This window comes from Littorina saxatilis, linkage group LG11 (assembly GCF_037325665.1).
Source record: "Littorina saxatilis isolate snail1 linkage group LG11, US_GU_Lsax_2.0, whole genome shotgun sequence".
NCBI classification, from domain to species: Eukaryota; Metazoa; Mollusca; class Gastropoda; order Littorinimorpha; family Littorinidae; genus Littorina; species Littorina saxatilis.
The window spans coordinates 10,186,596-10,207,691 of record NC_090255.1 but is presented as its reverse complement, the minus strand read 5'-3'; the positions used below and the strand labels follow the sequence as shown (position 1 = coordinate 10,207,691).

Genomic DNA, 21,096 nt, shown 5'->3' with positions numbered 1-21,096 from the left:
GACTGCTGCCGGAAGGAGACCGTAATATATGGTTGCATCACTACAGAAAAAATCGTCTGCTTCAGCGAACGCCGAAACCAAACGGTTGATTATCACGTGACACTTTTGCCATATTTAGAGTTGTTTGCACAGTAAATACAGCCGCGAAAAAATAGCTCCCTTGAAACTGTCTTACAAATCAATTCCTTTGTAATTTAAAAATTACACAACACCATGAAAAATCATTATCGACGATCGCGAATCTGTCATGTATTGTGCTGCGTTGCGGGCCCCTGGAGCGATTTTTTGATTGGTGCTTTTGTGAACAAGAAACAATTGACAAGTGGCTCTATCCCATCTCCCCCCTTTCCCCTATCCCATCTCCCCCCTTCCCCCGTCGCGATATAACCTTGAATGGTTGAAAACGACGTTAAACACCAAATAAAGAAAGATCGCGAATCTGCTTATATATATCAATATTACATTACAAAAAGCTCTAAATATTTTGTTAAAAAATCGGTTTCCTTGCCAGACAAGGAAACTCAAGGCATCCTGTCAGGGAGAGAATGAGCCGAACTCATTTTGAGCTGAGGTCAGGATGGCAAGGAGTATGCAGACTATTCTGTCTGGCATTGTTGATGATTGCATTTTAAGCTACTGTGCTTATGCTTATGTTCGCAGCCTGATAGAACAGCTGGGAGCCAAGCAGCTAGTGATGCAGTACCTCACTCACACCGACCCCAACGTGAGATACGAAGCTCTCCTGGCCGTGCAGAAGCTCATGGTACACAACTGGTAGGTCACACTTCTTGTCTCGTCTTCTTTTTACAGGCACTCTCCTTCCCATGTAATCAGTTCTGCTCCCAAGGAAAGGTGACTTTTCAAGCTAGCTTGGTAAACTGTTCTGCTCCAAAGGAAAGGCGACTTTTCAAGCTAGCTTGGTAAGCAGTTCTGCTCCCAAGGAAAGGCGACTTTTCAAGCTAGCTTGGTAAGCAGTTCTGCTCCCAAGGAAAGGCGACTTTTCAAGCTAGCTTGGTAAGCAGTTCTGCTCCCAAGGAAAGGCGACTTTTCAAGCTAGCTTGGTAAGCAGTTCTGCCCCCAAGCAAAGGCGACTTTTCAAGCTAGCTTGGTAAACCGTTCTGCTCTCAAGGAAAGGCGACGTTTCAAGCTAGCTTGGTAAACCGTTCTGCTCCCAAGGAAAGGTGACTTTTCAAGCTAGCTTGGTAAACCGTTCTGCTCCCAAGGAAAGGCGACTTTTCAAGCTAGCTTGGTAAACTGTTCTGCTCCAAAGGAAAGGCGACTTTTCAAGCTAGCTTGGTAAACAGGTCCCAAGGAAAGGCGATTTTTCAAGCTAGCTTGGTAAACTGTTCTGCTCCCAAGGAAAGGCGACTTTTCAAGCTAGCTTGGTAAGCAGTTCTGCTCCCAAGGAAAGGCGACTTTTCAAGCTTGCTTGGTAAGCAGTTCTGCCCCCAAGGAAAGGCGACTTTTCAAGCTAGCTTGGTAAGCAGTTCTGCTCCCAAGGAAAGGCGACTTTTCAAGCTTGCTTGGTAAGCAGTTCTGCCCCCCAAGGAAAGGCGACTTTTCAAGCTAGCTTGGTAAACCGTTCTGCTCCCAAGGAAAGGCGACTTTTCAAGCTAGCTTGGTAAACCGTTCTGCTCTCAAGGAAAGGCGACGTTTCAAGCTAGCTTGGTAAATCGTTCTGCTCCCAAGGAAAGGCGACTTTTCAAGCTAGCTTGGTAAGCAGTTCTGCTCCCAAGGAAAGGCGACTTTTCAAGCTAGCTTGGTAAATCGTTCTGCTCCCAAGGAAAGGCGACTTTTCAAGCTAGCTTGGTAAACAGTTCTGCTCCCAAGGAAAGGCGACTTTTCAAGCTAGCTTGGTAAGCAGTTCTGCTCCCAAGGAAAGGCGACTTTTCAAGCTAGCTTGGTAAATCGTTCTGCTCCCAAGGAAAGGCGACTTTTCAAGCTAGCTTGGTAAACAGTTCTGCTCCCAAGGAAAGGCGACTTTTCAAGCTAGCTTGGTAAGCAGTTCTGCCCCCAAGGAATGGCGACTTTTCAAGCTAGTTTGGTAAATCGTTCTGCTCCCAAGGAAAGGCGACTTTTCAAGCTAGCTTGGTAAACTGTTCTGCTCCCAAGGAAAGGCGACGTTTCAAGCTAGCTTGGTAAGCAGTTCTGCTCCCAAGGAAAGGCGACTTTTCAAGCTAGCTTGGTAAATCGTTCTGCTCCCAAGGAAAGGCGACTTTTCAAGCTAGCTTGGTAAGCAGTTCTGCTCCCAAGGAAAGGCGACTTTTCAAGCTAGCTTGGTAAATCGTTCTGCTCCCAAGGAAAGGCGACTTTTCAAGCTAGCTTGGTAAACAGTTCTGCTCCCAAGGAAAGGCGACTTTTCAAGCTAGCTTGGTAAGCAGTTCTGCTCCCAAGGAAAGGCGACTTTTCAAGCTAGCTTGGTAAGCAGTTCTGCTCCCAAGGAAAGGCGACTTTTCAAGCTAGCTTGGTAAATCGTTCTGCTCCCAAGGAAAGGCGACTTTTCAAGCTAGCTTGGTAAGCAGTTCTGCCCACCATCTCATATCTGCCCAGGCTTTTACATGAGATGAGGCCATCCCTCCACTTGGTCACATACCATCCCTCCACTTGGTCACATACCATCCCTCCACTTGGTCACATACCATCCCTCCACTTGGTCACATACCATCCCTCCACTTGGTCACATACCATCCCTCCACTTGGTCACATACCATCCCTCCACTTGGTCACATACCATCCCTCCACTTGGTCACATACCATCCCTCCACTTGGTCACATACCATCCCTCCACTTGGTCACATACCATCCCTCCACTTGGTCACATACCATCCCTCCACTTGGTCACATACCATCCCTCCACTTGGTCACATACCATCCCTCCACTTGGTCACATACCATCCCTCCACTTGGTCACATACCATCCCTCCACTTGGTCACATACCATCCCTCCACTTGGTCACATACCATCCCTCCACTTGGTCACATACCATCCCTCCACTTGGTCACATACCATCCCTCCACTTGGTCACATACCATCCCTCCACTTGGTCACATACCATCCCTCCACTTGGTCACATACCATCCCTCCACTTGGTCACATACCATCCCTCCACTTGGTCACATACCATCCCTCCACTTGGTCACATACCATCCCTCCACTTGGTCACATACCAAAAAGGGACAGCCTGGGTTCTCTTTGTGCACAGCGGGAATTATTTGATGAATTAATTGCGTAAAGAACACTATAGTGGCTTTTTTCAGAAATCAATGCATGACAAAATTTCAACTCGCCACAGCAAGCAGTCAGGGTGAATTTTTGAATGTAACCATTTCATTTCATTTCATTTTCATTACTTTATTGTCCCATCGCTGGGAAATTCGGGTCGCTTCCTCCCAGTGGAAAGCTAGCAGCAACGGAGTCGCGCTACCCAGGTGTCTGCGTGTTTAGGTGTATTCAGCCACCTGCACTTATGGCAGAATGACCAAGGTCTTTTACGTGCCATTGTGATGACACGGGGGTGGGACATGGCTTCCGTCTCTGGGTCTGCACATTAAGTTGACCCGTGTCCGTCCCGGCCCGGATTCGAACCAGCGACCTTTCGATCACAAGTCCAGTGCTCTACCAACTGAGCTACCGGGCCCCCCCAAGTGGAGGGATGGGTTTTTCCGAAGTAAGAGCCTGGCTAGATCAGAGATGCCGGTCCGAACTGTTTTCACATGAAAGAGTTTGCCTCATATCGGTAGCTAGCTTGAAAAGTCTGCTGTCCTTGTGCTGCATCAGTGATTTCTTCATCCAGTTGGTGTTTGATTCACCTGAGTTGTCGGTGAGTCTTAGTAATGAGCAGTGTCTGTCTGTATGGACGGTCGTCTGTCCGTGGACAAAAAACTTAACGTTGAGGTTATCTCAGATGTTTTTGAAGCTAGACCTTTGAAATTTTGCATACTCATAGGGTTGGATGATCGCCTGACATGATCCCGAAGGCGAGTTTTGTAAGCATTTGCTTTTCTAGTTCATTGAAGGCTAATTCACTTAACACTTTACGGCTGCGCTCCTTGACATTGTCTTTTTTCTTCAATTCTTTGTGTTCGTTTCTTTTACTCCTTTTTCTCTTATGTTTGCATTACTTACTCACTTTCTTTGTTTTTGATTTTCTCTTAACCAGTTGTTAGGTAGATATCAGCAGCATGCCAGTAAAGGGTCTTAATTCAGTCAAGATTGATTTAGAATGTAACAGATTCTGTTTGTCTCTGTTTCTGTTTGTCTCTGTCTGTCTGTCTGTCTGTCTGTCTCTCCCTCTCTCTCTCTCCCTCTCTCGCTCTCTCTCTCTCTCTCTCTCTCTCTCTCTCTCTCTCTCTCTCTCTCTCTCTCTCTCTCTCTCTCTCTCTCTCTCTCTCTCTCTCTCTCTCTCTCTCTCTCTCTCTCTCTCTCTCTCTCTCTCTCTCGCTCGGGCTTCAATGGACCATAATAACCTGGACGTTTCAAATGGAAGCCTATCAATACGTAAATGCAACTTTGAAATAAACTTTTTCATTCAAATTGTGGTAGGAGAGACTCTTTTGACATCAAAGAATAACTTGTGTGGTAAGTGCGTACCAATGTTGAAAATGAGCGCATGAGTTCCTGATCTTCCTACGTTAAGCACAAATTGATGTCACCACGGTTTATGTTCATCCCTTCAATGTTTTGTTAATGGAAAATAAAGAGAGTGTGACAGGGTGACGCAGTAGCCTCCCTTTCACAGCAGCTGCTTAGCACTGACGGAGTTGTCTCCCAGCCTTGAGCGTGAGCTATTTATAGTAGTGAGACAGCTCAATCCTGTCAGATACAGTGGAGCCCCCCCGCGGGTTAGGGGGAACAATTTACCCGATGCTCCCCAGCATGTCGTAAGAGGCGACTAACGGATTCTGTTTCTCCTTTTACCCTTGTTAAGTGTTTCTTGTATAGAATATAGTCAATGTTTGTAAAGATTTTAGTCAAGCAGTATGTAAGAAATGTTAAGTCCTTTGTACTGGAAACTTGCATTCTCCCAGTAAGGTAATATATTGTACTACGTTGCAAGCCCCCGGAGCAAATTTTTGATTAGTGCTTTTGTGAACAAGAAACAATTAACAAGTGGCTCCCCCCTTTCCCGGTCACGATATAACCTTGAACGGTTGAAAACGACGTTAAACACCAAATAAAGAAAGAAAGATACAGTGGAACCCCCCCTTTTAAGACCTCCGCAAATCTGAAAAAAATCAGGTCTTAAAAAGGAGGGAGTCTTGAAATGGGGGTACATATACAGAGGTTATGAGGGGGTCTTAAATTGGGGGGTTCAATCAATCAATCAATCAATATGAGGCTTATATCGCGCGTATTCCGTGGGTACAGTTCTAAGCGCAGGGATTTATTTTTTAATTTTTTAATTTTTATATCGCGCACATTATTCAAGGCACAGGGATTTATTTATGGCGTGTGAGATGGAATTTGTTTTGCACAATACATCACGCATTCACATCGACCAGCAGATCGCAGCCATTTCGGCGCATATCCTACTTTTCATGGCCTATTATTCCAAGTCACACGGGTATTTTGGTGGACATTTTTATCTATGCCTATACAATTTTGCCAGGAAAGACCCTTTTGTCAATCGTGGGATCTTTAACGTGCACACCCCAATGTAGTGTACACGAAGGGACCTCGGTTTTTCGTCTCATCCGAAAGACTAGCACTTGAACCCACCACCTAGGTTAGGAAAGGGGGGGGGGGGGGGGGGGGGAAATTGCTAACGCCTTGACCCAGGGTCGAACTCGCAACCTCTCGCTTCCGAGCGCAAGTGCGTTACCACTCGGCCACCCAGTTCCACTGTTTAGAGAGCTGTTTGTGATGGATGTGGCTGCTGTTGTCTCCTGGGATGCTCGGCCACCCAGTTCCACTGTTTAGAGAGCTGTTTGTGATAGGATGTGGCTGCTGTTGTCTCCTGGGATGCTCGGCCACCCAGTTCTACTGTTTTGAGAGCTGTTTGTGATAGGGTGTGGCTGCTGTGGTCTCCTGGGATGCTCTTACCAACCTTTGCAATCATTAGGCCCCCCCAAAAAATAGGTGTGGTTACGGTAACATAGCCAAAAAAAATAGGGTAGGTAGGTAGGCAATCACTTTTGTTTTTTTTTTAACTTTTTTTTCTAATGTGTACCTACTTGACAGGGAAATAAGTGTGCGACACGGGCGCTTTCGCTTTCATTGCGTTTTTTGCACTCGTTTGTTTTTTGTTGTTGTTTTTTTGACAAATGTAATAAAAAGTTATAGAATCGGCCCCTAAAAATAGGGTAGGTTGGGTTACCGTAACCACACCTTTTTTTTTTTTAGGCCTTAAGCATTTTTTATTGGGCTATTCATTTCGCCCAATCCAAACTCCTTCCTGTTTGACTGGCTAATTGTCTCCAAAGGGGATTCAAGTTTTTCACACACAAGAAGATTACTGCATGTATTTTTTTTTTTTTTTTACATGGAGCAGAGCATGGCATGAAAAGGATTGCTCGTAACGTCTTTGCCTTGAATATTGGAAATTTTACATTTTGAAAGGATTTTTGTTTCTTGTTTTGAAATCTGTTTACTCTTTATTTCATCGAAAAGACCATAGTTATGGTTTTCCCTTACTGCTTTTGCTGTGATCGTTTCATTTGTTGGTTCAGACTCAAAAATAGTCCACTCATGAAATGACAAAATCTCTACGCTATACCCTCCGAGATCCTTTGTTCTGAAATTGATAAAGCAGTAAATAGAAACCTGATACCTATTTGGCTTGACAAGAACACATTTAGAAGGATGAACAAAATTAAGAAAATGTTTTTGCCATGTTTTTGTCTTGAGAGAAAAAAAGAAAACTGAACATGAACAGAGACACATGCACTAAATGTTAGGACACCTGTGTTGTACTTTCTGGGCTGAAACTGAGTAGTATGTGTGGGGAAATAGGCAAGTCATGCCTTTACTTTCAACTGCAGTTTTGCCTGTTTGGGGGGTGATTTCTTTATGAAGCAGGCCTTGAAGTCCTTCTCCTCTTGGGGGATTTCCTCCATTGAAGGCCAGTTTTCCTGCCCCCAAAACGCCCATATCTTTCTTTCACTCAAAGTTATGCCCAAAATATACCAGATTGCATAGATTTAGTTCTACTTTTACTCTTTTTCGTTAAAGCAGACCTAACAAAATCTGAGAAAATTAGGTCTTAAAAAGGAGGGAGCTTTAAACTGGGGGTAATTTTACAGAGGTTTTAAACAAAACATTCGACAAAACAGAATCTTGAATCGGGGTGTCTTGGGGGGGGGGGGGGGGGGGTTGATTTCCACCGTAATCAGCACACCAATATTTTCTCCTCTTTCATCCTGTACCCTTTCTAGCCCTGATGAAGTAAATGTTACCCAGTTTGAACTTGCCTTTTCTCGTGTCATTGATGTAGGTTGAAGCCAACTGGATGACCATCGACATACTTCAAGGTTAACAATGAACATTTTCAAGATCGCTTGAGACATCTGAGCAGAAGTTCTTACCTGTGTGAATGAATTGACTGCCCTATGAGGGGCGCAGTGGTCTAGTGGATAAGACGCCGGGCTCCTGTGCGGAAGGTTCATGAGTGTTCAAATCTCTGCTGTGCCTGGCGGGTTTAGGGTGGAGATTTTTTTCAGATCTCCCAGGTCAACTTATGTGCAGACCTGCTAGAGCCTTTTCCTCTTTGTGTGTACATGCAAACACAAGACCAAGTACACACTGAAAAGATTCTGTAATCCATGTCAGAGTTGGATGGGTTATAGAAACACGAAAATATCACGCATGCATTCTCTGTAATGGGCGTATGGGTGCCTAAAATGGTGGTGTAAAAACGGTCATGCACGTAAAAACCCACTCGTGCAAAAATCTAGAGTTTATGTTGGAGTTTCATCCCACGAACACAGAAGAAGAAGAACTGCCCTACAGTGTCAGAATCAGTCACTGTCCTCCTTCAAGATCAACCTCAAGACCCACCTTTTCAAACATCTCTACAATTAGTTCTGTCCTTAACAATAGTCCATATGAGCAGCTAACCTGGTGTTTGTGTGTTTGTGTGTTAGTGCGTGTGTGTGGGTGTTTTTGTGTGTGCACACATTAGTCTGTGTGCTGGTCGGATTGTCTGTTTGACTGTGCATGCAGAGGTGCAGAGTTAAAAGATTTGCTTCGTAGTATTTTGTTTGTTTGTATGTATATGGATGTTTTTTCCCCATGGTTTTTATTTGGGAATTGATGAATGCAAATTGTACTCGTTTGCATATATCATGTTTTCCCCCCAAGCCATTGTAAAGCGCTTGCTGTTGTAAAGAAAACCTTATATACATTTTCGATGATGATGATGATGACAGAAATGATGATGATGACGGCGACAACGATGATGACAAAGAAGATGATGATGATGACAATGATGATAACGATAACCATGATGATGTGTTTTCAGGGAGTACCTGGGCAAGAAACTGACCGATGATGGCCAGCAGCCCAGGTCTCTAGGACTGGTGTCTTCGTAAACACACACACACACCACTTGGCGTCATTCTTCTGTGTATGAGAGAAGTGGAACGAACCCCATTTTTAAAACCTTGAAAAAATTTGAAAAAATCAGGTCTTATAAAAGAAGAGAGTCTAAAAATTAGAGTAAATTTACAGAGGTAATAAACAGAGTCTGAGAAAAATGTTTTTTAAGGGAAGATAGTCTTGAATTTGTAAAAATAAATTGGGGGGGGGTCTTAAAATGGGGTTCCATTGTATACAGGGTCATGCGTTTGAGTAGATGAACTGATGGGTTTGTAGTGTCTTGTGTTGAAACCTTGCATCTAATCAGATAAGAAGTTCATGACAGTACACATGCAGTGGAATCCCCATTTTAACCCTTACACTGGTGCAATTCTGTAACACATGTTACATAGCCACTGGTGAATTAACAATAACAGAGAGAAAAATAACAAAAAACGGTCATATAGGTTTTCGCAGCCATGGGAGGTAATCGGAACCGGACAAACAGACTGAGCCAGTAGCGCAACATATGTCGTGACAACCAGGTGACATGACAACCAGGTGACAGTATACGTAAAGTAGCGCGACATATGCCTAAGGGTTAAGACCTACACAAATCTGAAAAATCTGGTCTTAAAAAGGATGTTGAGGGAGTCTGAAACATGGAGGTAAATCTACAGATGTTGTGAACAGAAACATTGGAAAAAAAACCAAAGACTAAAAAGGGGGGAAGGTCTTAAATTGAGGGGTCTTAAAAAGGGGTTCCACTGTTCCATTGATATTTATCTTATATTCATGGTATTGAAATAGTACATGTATATTATAGGACATTTTCTGTGGTAAAAGTGATGAAATAATTTCTGAATGCTTGTTTTGCCCAAGTGATTTCTGAATAAGTGTTTGCCTGAGTAGAAGGACTTTGCGTGTGTGTTCTAAAATAAAAGACTTTGAACATCTTGACATTCAAGGATTCATCAAATTCTGTTCAAGAAACGTTCTTTTCTTTCTGCAAGGGGATGTAGAGATTCCTTGCCGTAGCCATTTTTGGCAACAATATTCCACCTTCAAGGTGTCAAAATGTCCATGTGCGAGAATTCAGGCACTGAATGTCTCTCATACTGGAAATTAACACCAAGTCAGTTACATTTCCTTTCACTTTATGCAATAAGTTACAGTAAAGACATTTTCTTTGAAAATGTCCAGAAGGGTTTCATTGTGTAATGGAGGTATGAGTTGCTTGTTGAGCTTGACTGTGGATCAGAATGCAATTGTCGGATCAAATCTGTGATTTTAGTCTGGAAGTTTGAAGCAGTGGGATGTACATGTATGTGAAGTTTTCTTTGACCGTGATGTTAGCATATTGACGATGCATAAGTCATTGTGATAAAAGTAGTGCGGCCTGGCCGAGGTAGTGTGGCTGTATCTTGAAACGTTTCTAAATGTGTCAACCAGAACAGTGTACTATGTGTGATTTTCTTTCGTCACTGATGTATATATTGGCGTAAAATTAGCATCTCCATTCATCATGTATGTGTGTAGCAAAATAGTGTCAGAAGACATCTGTAGGACATTGAAGTCGGCACATTCTGCATATTGCTAGAAGTCAGTACCTTACGAAAACTCCTGTTTTGGAATATATGTATTAAGCACATGGAACAACCCTTTCATTTGGTTTTCATTTCAAGAAGGTACGTGTACTTTCCGTTTTTGTGTGTGTTATTTTTCCATGTATGATTTGTATGTTGCACAATGGGGAAACAAATGTGTACATTCCAGAGTTTGCTGTGAAAAGTGTGTTAAAAATGAGTGGAGCTTTATGTATATATAGCGCACATCAGAGTCAGTAGAGGAGAGGTAGTGGACTATTTGGTAGGGTGAAAATCCAAGAACGTATAGAAGAGCGTTAGAGCTAGTGGATTTTTGTGTGACTCCTCTCCAATCGTAGTTCCATGCAATATTAATTATACAAGTATTCTGTAGAAAAGAAAATGATTTTTCTTCTCAGACCTAGCTCTTTGGTATGTATTCACAGTATTTAGTGTGATAGTCCACATAATTTGTTTGTCTTTAAAATTCTTTGTAGATGTCACATACTGTGAAGCTTTGGAGTGTAAATGTCAGGCATAATTAAACATATGAATATAACGAATGTTGGTGTGTGTGTGTGTGTGTGTGTGCGTGTGAATATGTTTGTGTGTGTGCGTGCATATGTGTGTGTTTGTGTAAAACAGTATCTGTCACATGGAAGTGTTTCATTTGGTATGATTTTAAATTGAAAGCATGGGGAAAAACAAAACGGAGGGAAAAAAACCATACAGTATCATCACAGTTGGGAGCTCCACCCTGGAGCCTAAGGGATGGGAAACAACAGTAAACAACCAACCAACCAACCAACCAACCAATTATTTCATTTTCATTACTTTATTGTCCCATCGCTGGGAAATTCGGGTCGCTTCCTCCCAGTGGAAAGCTAACGGCAACAGGGTCGCGCTCCCCAGGTGTCTGCGTGTGGTAACACGGGGGTAGACCATGAATACCGTCTCTGAGTCTGCGCATAAACTTCCGTCTAGGCCCGAATTCAGACCTGCGACCATAGGATCACAAGTCCAGTGCTCTACCAACTGAGCTACCGGGCCCCCCACTTGATAAATTACCTGCACATACAGTGTGTGATACACCTTTTCTGACAAAGTTTGTTTGTTATGTCCATAACAACTACAGTTTTATCACAGTCTTTCTGGTTTGAACAGTATTTTATTCAGTTACATGTTTACAAAACCATGGAATTTATTATATCATAAAGGAGCAAAACAAGATCAATTTATAAATGTGCTTTTAAAGACAAAGGAATAAAGTGGCGGACGATATTCATTGTAAATTCATAACATTCAAACCAATCAAAACAAGTACAAGAAGAATTACGAGAACAAAAACAACGACACAGAAACACGAAAAACAGTCTTTCTGATGCTTTATTTTCCCAAGGGATATCAGAAATGTCTTGTTCCGTAAAATTAGTTCCCTGGAAGACCGATCAGCCATCCAAACAGCGCAATGTATTCCCATTGTGACATTGGTGGTGGGGTCTGCAAGCAAACAAACAAATTACCTGAACTCAGTGGGACAAGCACACACATACTCACCCACATGCACGCACACACGCACGCACATGTACACACACACAAACGCACACACACACACACACTGTCTCTCCCAACCTCTAGCAGTCACTCCTTTTACCCACTCGCTCACGCACGCACGCACGCGCGCGCGCACACAAACACACACACTGTCTCTCTTTTTCTCTCTATTCGCCCCCAACCTCTAGCAGTCACTCCTTTCACCCACTCGCTCACGCACGCACACACATACACACACACACACACACACATTGTCTCTCCCAACCTCTAGCAGTCACTCCTTTCACCCACTCGCTCACGCACGCACACACATACACACACACACACACACACAGTCACACACACACACACACACAGTCACACACACACACACTCATTTTTCGTTCCCGTCATCTTAAATTATTGCCTTGCGCTTGTTGTCTCGATAAGTGTAGTTCCCCTGTATCTGTGGGTGTGTTCGATGGCTTATTTTGCACACACACCAAGGGCCCGGTCTATGTCGACCAACAGCGGGTGCATTCCATGTAGGGGCACTTCCTGTTTTACCTGTTCACAGGGAATACACACTGGTGCAATAAATAACGTTTTTAACCAAAGTTTGTGATCTACAAACGTTAAAATCGTTATTTTTGAGGGTGTGTCAAAGAGTCACATGACCTCTAACGAGACTCGAGAAAACCTACAGGAAATGCACATAATTTTATAGGGATCGCACCCGTTTTGATCGACACAGACCGCCTTCTGCCACACGGCAAGTACTTACAGGGTTAACAACACAGGTAGTCTTGGGAGGCAGTTTGAAGAAGTCATCGTTCGCGTAAGTACTCTGGTTGACGTACAGTCGGTTGATCACGTTGGTTCCCGCTGAACAAAATAATGTTTTGTAATTATTTACCTTTCATCATTATCCTTACTTGCTGGTTCAAACAAGATTGTATTCAAGTAAATGATAATACTGCGGTAATGGGAATGAAAAGAAGAAACACGAACTTTAAGCAAAAGTTTATATTACGTGACCCAAATGTATATAACATTATACGGATGGGAGGACGTAGCAGCAAGTCTTCTTCTTCTGCGTTCGTGGGCTGAAACTCCCACGTACACTCGTGGGGGTTTTTTTTTTGCACGAGTGGAATTTTACGTGTATGACCGTTTTTTACCCCGCCATTTAGGCAGCCATACGCCGTTTTTGGAGGAAGCATGCTGGGTATTTTCGTGTTTCTATAACCCACCGAACTCTGACATGGATTACAGGATCTTTTACGTGCGCACTTGGTCTTGTGCTTGCGTGTACACACGGGGGTGTTCGGACACCGATGAGAGTCTGCACACAAAGTTGACTCTGAGAAATGAATCTCTCGTCGAACGTGGGGACGAACTCACGCTGACAGCGGCCAACTGGATACAAATCCAGCGCGCTACCGACTGAGCTACATCCCCGCCCCGTAGCAGCTAGTACTTCGATCGTAACTTGTCTCTAATAGGGATACAAAAACAATTCAGGAGAGCTTAAAAGAATTATGACTTTAACGTTTCATAATTATCAGAAATATGGACCAAGTGTGTTACAGCTCGTAATGACTTCCAGAGATATTTGTGTGGCACTTGGGCAGTGAGCATGCACAAAGACTCGTGACGTTTAGGTTACATTCCTCAACAAAATAATATATCTTTCTGCTCAATGTTGGTCATTTTCACGCATGGATTGTCATAAATGCTTTTTCAAGAGAAAGATGACCCATTAGTGATCATTACTGAAACGTATTAACTTCAATAGCCTTGGAACGAGCATACAAAAATGAATAAAGAAGGACAAATAAGAGAAAACCTTAGTTTACCCCCCTCCCCCTCCCCGGCCTCAACAACAACACAAAAAAGTCTACAGCGTGCGTTCTATGCTCTGTATAAGAATCTTAATTGTAAATGACAGGGAAAGGTTCACTTTCTCAACGACAAAGGCATCAAAAACAACTTCTCACCTTTGTTACTGGTGTCATAAACGACCTCGCCGACCAGCGCACACTCGTCCTGTGTGACCATGACCTTGGCCTTGACTGACCCCTGCGTGTAGGTGAAGGCCACAGCGTTCATGGGGTGGTAGTACTGCTGCTCCTGGTGCCCCATGTAGAACCCTTCGCTCTTCGTCGCGTTGTCTAGTTCATTAACAAATAAATAATACCTTTATACACATATACTTTCATTTCCTTGTGATTTTCGGAAATAATTCCGTTGGGTTTTGTATGTGTTGTGGCCGGAGAGTGACCTTTTCTTGCAAACCGGCCTCTGCCAAACATTGGAGGGGCACGTGACAGTAGCCGCCTTAACGTTTGCAAACGGTCAAATATGACGTCATCAAATAGCCCTATTAAAAATCGGAGAAAAAGCGCCCTTAGAAAATGCATTCGCGAATGTATGTATCAATTTTCAAGAAAATCCGTCGGGTAGTTTCTGAGAAATGCTTGTCACACAATACATACACACATACATACACACACACATGCATCAGGAGACATACCTCGCTCTAGATCTCCGCCCTCGTTAAAACTTTCAGTCATTACTTGACAGTATGTACAAAATGGAGGAAGCAAGGCTCACCAGGCATACACGCCTCTCTCCAGGTCGCCTTGAGGGGGTACTGGGTGCACTTGGGGTTCGCGTCGTTTCCAGTGATGACGTATTGCAACCCCTGCCACATGCAAATTGTCACACGTGTCTCATGCAAAGTGGACGTGTTACATGAAAACTGATTGGACGTGTCAAACCAAATTGATTGGACGTGTCAAACCAAATTGGACGTGTCAAACCAAATTGGACGTGTCAAATCAAATTGGACGAGGTCACATGCAAATTGAACGTGTTAACTGTTATACGCAAATCTGACGAGTCACACTACATATTGGTTAGTCGCAGACACAATGATGCACTTGTACCCACGCGCACACTGACGCAGAGTCGTACACACGCACATACTCGCACATACCCGCGCACGCACACACACACACACATCCACACACACACACACACACACACACACGTACACACATGTATAAGCAAGCACTTAAACATCCACATCCACAAACATACCGATCTACCCTCGTCCCCCCTACCCCCCCCCCAGCCACCCCAACACACACACACACAGGCTTACCTTTCCAAAGTCCAGCAGGTTACGTGTGAAGGGTGGTGTGTTGCTGTAAAAGGACTGGATGCCCACACGTTTATGCACTGCGTCGTAAGCGCTGATGTAAATTTGCTGCCAGACATGTATGTAGATTCAACAAGACTTCAGAGAAGAAACATTCACAGACACACACACGCAGACACACATGCACGCAGGATCCATTCACGCGCACACGCGCACTCACGGCCACATACGCACATTGACAAACACACACCCGGCACACACACACACCTGGCACACACACACACACACACACAAACACACACACAAACACACACACTTATATACGGTATACGCGCGCGCACGAAAAGCCTATATTTAGTGAAACATACCTATACAAAAAAAGTGATGATTTGGGAATAACGATACATTTAAAACTAAGTTTTTTCTACCGATGATTTTGTGTAAAGAACTGATTTAACAAGTTTAATTTAATATGCAGCTATCTTCGTTCGGAATATTTTTAAATTGCAAGAATTTACAATTCAAGTCAAGTCAATATTTATTAAAAAAAACAAAAAAAAACACCCACCTTGGGTTACATGAATTCTAAAAAAAAATTTTTTTAAAAATTGCAATAAACACGACAAAAAAGATTTGTAATAATGAGAAACAACACTTCAAAGAAACGCTGTGTAACCAAATGCTCACCATCTGACCTTAAGCTTACAGCGGTCGAAACCTGATACAAGCCTTTGCATTTGGATAACGCCAACCCTCCCTTGGACACATACCAAAACTGGACATCCTGGGTTCTTGATGGCCCATAGTGCGACGTTTTGGTGAATCGATTTCTTAAAGGACACTAGCGTGAATGATTTATACAGAAGTAATTCACCCCAAAATTTCCACGGACTGCACAGAAACAGGGGCGGATCAGTTGCTGTGTAAGGGGGGGGGGCACTTTGAATCGAAAGTGAATGTGATGGGCGCGAAGCGCCCGAATTTGCTAGGGGGGTCCGGGGGCATGCCCCCCCGAAAATTTTTTTTGCCCAAAGAAGCAAAATGGTGCCATCTGGTGCCATTTGAACTTAGAAATGGTCATAGAATCAGCATAGAAAAATCTTTTTTTTTTTTTTTTTTTCGGGGGGGGGGGGCACGTGCCCCCTGTGCCCCCCCCCCCCCCCCCCCTCGTCCGCCCCTGAGAAAGCATCAGGTTGTAATTTTTGTTTAGGGATGGGCAAAGCTATATCCCCCGCAAAAGACTGTCCAGATCTCAGATGGTGAGCATTTAAACTCATATTGTACATAAAGCTTGAAGAGGAATAAGTTCTGACCACACTAGTGTCAGGCATTCCAGGGGCCACGGTAGAGCGCAGTACCCGCACGGCACCGTAGAACGTCTTGGGCACACAGCACGCGTCACATACCGCTACTGCTGTCAGTAGCAGCACCGTCAGTCTGTTGAATAAGCAATGAATGAATGAGTCAAACAGTCGATCGATCAATCAATCCAACAACACACCCATCCATCCATCCACCCGCCCGTCCATCTATCTACCCTACATTTCACCCAACTACCCCCCCCCCCCCCACCATCCATCCATTCATTCATCCATCCATCCATCCATCCATCAATATATTCATCCATCCATCCATCCATCATATCCATCCATCCATCGATCCATCAATCAATCAATCAATTAATCAATAGTGAATGTGTTGCACATGCGCACGCGGATTAACGAACAGTTTTGTTATTTAAAGCAAAAGGGATAATGAGAATACCCAAGATAAACAATGCATGCAAAGTGTCTGAAGTGACTCGACTCGGATTTATCTATTTCATCTTGAGTGAAATGAACTAGGTATGATTTTCAAGTTGACCTCGAGTCAGGATCCCAATCATTATCTAACAGAGAACTTTCTGCGATAGTATGCTTTTTTGAAGAGTGGTCAAAGCATGTCATAATTATACGCTGTTTTCATACCTGAAAAGCAATAAAGTGTCGGATTTCCGAAAGGCAGCCATTTTCTTTCCGATGTCGGTGTCCAAGATAGAGACAGAAATACAGCTATAAAAACATCGAGGTTGGTTGGCCCGGTTTTGATTGAATTTAACTCAAGTTTTAAAGTAGGTCACGTTACAGATAAGACGTTGTCTACAAGGATTGTTTGTTATTTTTGGTACCGTGAAGACGGTTTGGTTACACTATATATTAGTCGCAAACAAGACTATGCTACTTGGAGTATAATGCCGTTGACCGGCTAGGCCACTTTTTTCGTTTTACACAGAAACGTATTCACGCACGCACGCCCGAACACACATACACACACATACACAGGCACACACACACACACACACACTGACACACACACACACACACTGACACACACACACACACACACACACACGTCAGGGGCGGATCAGTTCATTTTATGGGGGGGGGTTTCCAAAAGTATATTGTGAAGATATGGGTGTGAAGGCGCGAAGCGCCGAGCCGACGGCGCGAAGCGCCTAGCTTGCTAGGGGGGTCCGGGGGCATGCCCCCCCGGAAAATTTTGAAAAAAAGGATGCAAAATGGTGCAAGCTGGTGCATTCTGAGGATGATCATTACCAGTTCCAGGCAGCAGATTTTGTCACTGATTAATACCCACAAAATTGAAACTCAACCCAAAAAAACACACAAAAATATTTTTATTTTTTGGCTGGGGGGGGGGGTTTCCGGAAACCCCAGAAACCCCCCCCTCGTCCGCCCCTGCACATACACACACACACATACACACACACATCTTTGCACTTTATGAAGTTTTATTTTCACACGAATACTGATAACTGCGGATAATTCAGCCGGAATCATTGTTGTTGCAGTCCAAGCATCCAGCCCAGGAAAGCAACACGTTGCCACTGTGTCATCGGTAGTGGATTCTGTAAAATAAAACAAGTCGCGTAAGGCGAAAATACAATATTTAGTCAAGTAGCTGTCGAACTCACAGAATGAAACTGAACGCAATGCCATTTTACTCGTAGCATCGTCAGGCCACCGCTCATGGCAAAGGCAGTGAAATTGACAAGAAGAGCGGGGTAGTAGTTGCGCTAAGAAGGATAGCACGCTTTTCTGTACCTCTCTTTGTTTTAACTTTCTGAGCGTGTTTTTAATCCAAACATATCATATCTATATGTTTTTGGAATCAGGAACCGACAAGGAATAAGATGAAAGTGTTTTTAAATTGATTTGGACAATTTAATTTTGATAATAATTTTTATATATTTAATTTTCAGAGCTTGTTTTTAATCCGAATATAACATATTTATATGTTTTTGGAATCAGCAAATGATGGAGAATAAGATAAACGTAAATTTGGATCGTTTTATAAATTTTTATTTTTTTTTACAATTTTCCGATTTTTAATGACCAAAGTCATTAATTAATTTTTAAGCCACCAAGCTGAAATGCAATACCGAACCCCGAGCTTCGTCGAAGATTACTTGACCAAAATTTGAACCAATTTGGTTGAAAAATGAGGGCGTGACAGTGCCGCCTCAACTTTCACGAAAAGCCGGATATGACGTCATCAAAGACATTTATCAAAAAAATGAAAAAAACGTATGGGGATTTCATACCCAGGAACTCTCATGTCAAATTTCATAAAGATCGGTCCAGTAGTTTAGTCTGAATCGCTCTACACACACACACACACAGACACACACACACACACACGCACATACACCACGACCCTCGTTTCGATTCCCCCTCGATGTTAAAATATTTAGTCAAAACTTGACTAAATAAAAAACCCAATACGAATGAAATCTCTTTTTTTTTCTCCCTCATTTGTTTCTTTATATCGTAATTACTTTACTTAATAAATACAGTAAAAGAGAGAGAGAGAGAGAGAGAGAGAGAGAGAGAGAGAGAGAGAGAGAGAGAGAGAGAGAGAGATTGGATTGGATTGGATTTACTCATTTAGGCCATAGCCCCTTATGAGGGGGGTGAACATATATACAATGACATAATGACATTTGCACACAAATCAAATTAAATAAATCATAGAGAGAGACAGAAACACAGAGAGAGAGAGAGACAGAGAGAGAGACAGAGAGAGAGAGAGAGTGAGAGACAGACAGAGAGAGAGAGACAGAGACAGAGAGACAGATACAGAGAGTGACAGAGAGAGACAGAGACAGAGAAAGAGGGACAGAGACTGAGACAGAGTGATAGAGAGACAGAGACAGACAGATTCAGACAGACGAACAGACAGAGAGACAGATAAAAAGAAACATACATGCATCCCCTCAAATCGGCGTATGGCTGCCTATATGGCGGGGGTAAAAGCGGTCATACACGTAAAAAGTGCACTTCTGAGTTTCAGCCCATGAGCGAAGAAGAAGCAGAAGTCACGCGGCATTGTACGTGCATAGACTTACCGGATTGGGAACACATGTGACGTTTACTGGCGGTTGAAAGAACCCGTCATTCGCGTCCGTGGTCTGGTTCACATACAGACGGTTGATCACCCTGGCTCCCGCTGAGAAACGTCACAATAATAACAAATAAACAAAAAACAATAATTCTGATTAAAATTCACAATAAAAATCTAATTACAATTAAATACAAGAGAATGCTTAATAAAAAAAATAAAATACAATAGAACAGATTGAGACATCAAATATAATGACTCAGCCAAGAAAAAATGTGAATTTAAACCAGGTTTTTTCTTTGGTTTATTAAATAAAGTTAAGTATTCATCCGCGTGTAATTCTATCCAAATTTCGTATGCCAGGACGCCACTGTTTGTCACACTTTTTGGCTTGAAGAGACCGTTCAGTGTTCGATTGACTATCAGTGATTCTGTCGAACGAAGACCATCCGATCAAAACTTTCTGATTTGAATTTTGCGAAGCTGAATAATGATCTTCATTTTGCTTTTCAACAACCACAAAAGTGACTACAATATTTATTTTCAAGTTTTAATTTGGATTATTTTAACAATTTCTTTATCCTTGTTACCTATCGACATCCACACAGGCACTTACATAGTAGAACAAATTAACGATCTTATATCACTAAAGATCTTACCCGGATCGCCAGTATCATAGATGACCTCGCCAACCGGAAAGCACGTGTCCTGTGTGACCATGACCTTGGCCTTGGTTGACCCTTGTGTGTAGGTGAAGGCCACGGCATCCAACTGGCGGTAGTATTGTTCGGTTTTGTGACCCATGTAAAATCCTTCGCTTTTCGTCGCGTTTTCTGAGGGTAATGTGAAAATAATAACAATAGATGAATATATAAATCAACGGTGTGTGTTGGAGAGAAAAGACTGGCTTAGTATATAACTTCATGTCCACCGTGTCAGGAGATAATAACTTGAGCCTGAAAAATAAACTTTAAGTAAATTCAACTCAACTCAACTCAACTGAACTCGACTCGACTCGACTCAACTCGACTGGAGAACACGAAACAAAGCACGGATATAAGACAAAGTGGTGCTGACAAGAATACAGATAGAACCAATGTCCTGGCTCTGTGCTGAAATCATGAAATTATGAATATGCCAGTTTGATGCAGGCACAAGCTCCTCTCAGGAAAAATAAATGGGTTAACCAGTTTCTACTCATAAAACAGTGAGACTAACCGGGTACACAGGCCTCCCTCCACGGAACGTTAAGCGGGTACTTGGCGCACTTGGTGTGGCTGTTACCTGGACCATACCACTCGCCCGTCGTCACCAGGTGAATACCCTGTGAGCACGTTTAACACGAAGAATAACATCGTACTTTCCAATACCAACCGACAGCAGATCAAATAATCAATATCTAAGTTTCTTAGCTGAATTGCAATCCCTTAGTCCGGATCGGGTCAAACAAAGTTCGATCAAAATTTCAATTTTTTGGATTAAAAAATGTGGTCGTTACAGTGCCGCGTCGACTTTTTTTTTAAAGCGGGATATTTCTGGGTTTCTTCCATGTGAGTCCAGCTTGGATGATGTGCTTAATTTATGATTGAATTTAATTTTACTTTGTTACCTTTATTTTCTTTTATGTACAACGTGTATTTAATTTGATTATACGTAGTTTAAATGTTTAAAGCTATCAATAAATATACGTTTTTATCAATCATGTTCTGACATGAGGCCAAAAAAAAAAATTGTCTGTTTAGGGTAACATGACCAAAAAAAGTAGGGTCGGTAGGTAGGTAGGTTTTTTTTTTTTTTTTTTTTTTTTTTTTTTTTTTTTTGGTGTGTAAATGCTATGTTGGCTGAACATTCACTTCTTATATTTGATGAATACATGTTTCAAAACTAACGTATAAATA

General features: G+C 42.7%; 3 protein-coding genes across 8 annotated transcripts in view; 1 reads left to right on the top strand and 2 right to left on the bottom strand.

Annotated features, from left to right (window-relative positions):
* LOC138979713 (V-type proton ATPase subunit H-like) overlaps nt 1-10,660 on the top strand; it is a 39,989-nt gene extending 29,329 nt beyond the window's left edge. For 2 of the 3 annotated variants that reach the window (XM_070352445.1, XM_070352444.1), the window contains exons 13-14: nt 661-774; nt 8,460-10,660. In XM_070352445.1, the coding sequence (XP_070208546.1) occupies nt 661-774; nt 8,460-8,529 (184 nt within the window). In that variant the 3' untranslated portion in view covers nt 8,530-10,660. Of the gene's footprint in view, nt 1-660; nt 775-7,433; nt 7,471-8,459 lie in introns of all 3 variants that reach the window. The other variant, XM_070352446.1, reaches the window with a different exon arrangement.
* Nucleotides 10,661-11,469: 809 nt separating this feature from the next.
* On the bottom strand, nt 11,470-17,046 carry LOC138979716 (uncharacterized). Its single transcript, XM_070352450.1, has 7 exons — nt 16,768-17,046; nt 16,114-16,237; nt 14,804-14,908; nt 14,251-14,341; nt 13,635-13,808; nt 12,419-12,519; nt 11,470-11,601 (listed from the first exon to the last, which is right to left on the bottom strand). Exons 1-7 carry the CDS (start codon nt 16,806-16,808, stop codon nt 11,530-11,532), a joined length of 708 nt encoding a protein of 235 aa, XP_070208551.1. The 5' UTR covers nt 16,809-17,046; the 3' UTR covers nt 11,470-11,529.
* A 524-nt stretch (nt 17,047-17,570) lies between these two features.
* The window catches only part of LOC138979712 (uncharacterized), an 8,921-nt gene continuing 5,395 nt past the window's right edge, over nt 17,571-21,096 (bottom strand). For all 4 annotated transcript variants that reach the window (XM_070352442.1, XM_070352443.1, XM_070352441.1 and 1 more), the window contains exons 4-7: nt 20,417-20,522; nt 19,858-20,031; nt 19,206-19,306; nt 17,571-17,705 (exon numbers count right to left, since the gene is read on the bottom strand). In XM_070352442.1, coding sequence (XP_070208543.1) covers nt 17,634-17,705; nt 19,206-19,306; nt 19,858-20,031; nt 20,417-20,522 — 453 coding nt within the window. In that variant the 3' untranslated portion in view covers nt 17,571-17,633. The remainder of the gene's footprint in view (nt 17,706-19,205; nt 19,307-19,857; nt 20,032-20,416; nt 20,523-21,096) is intronic.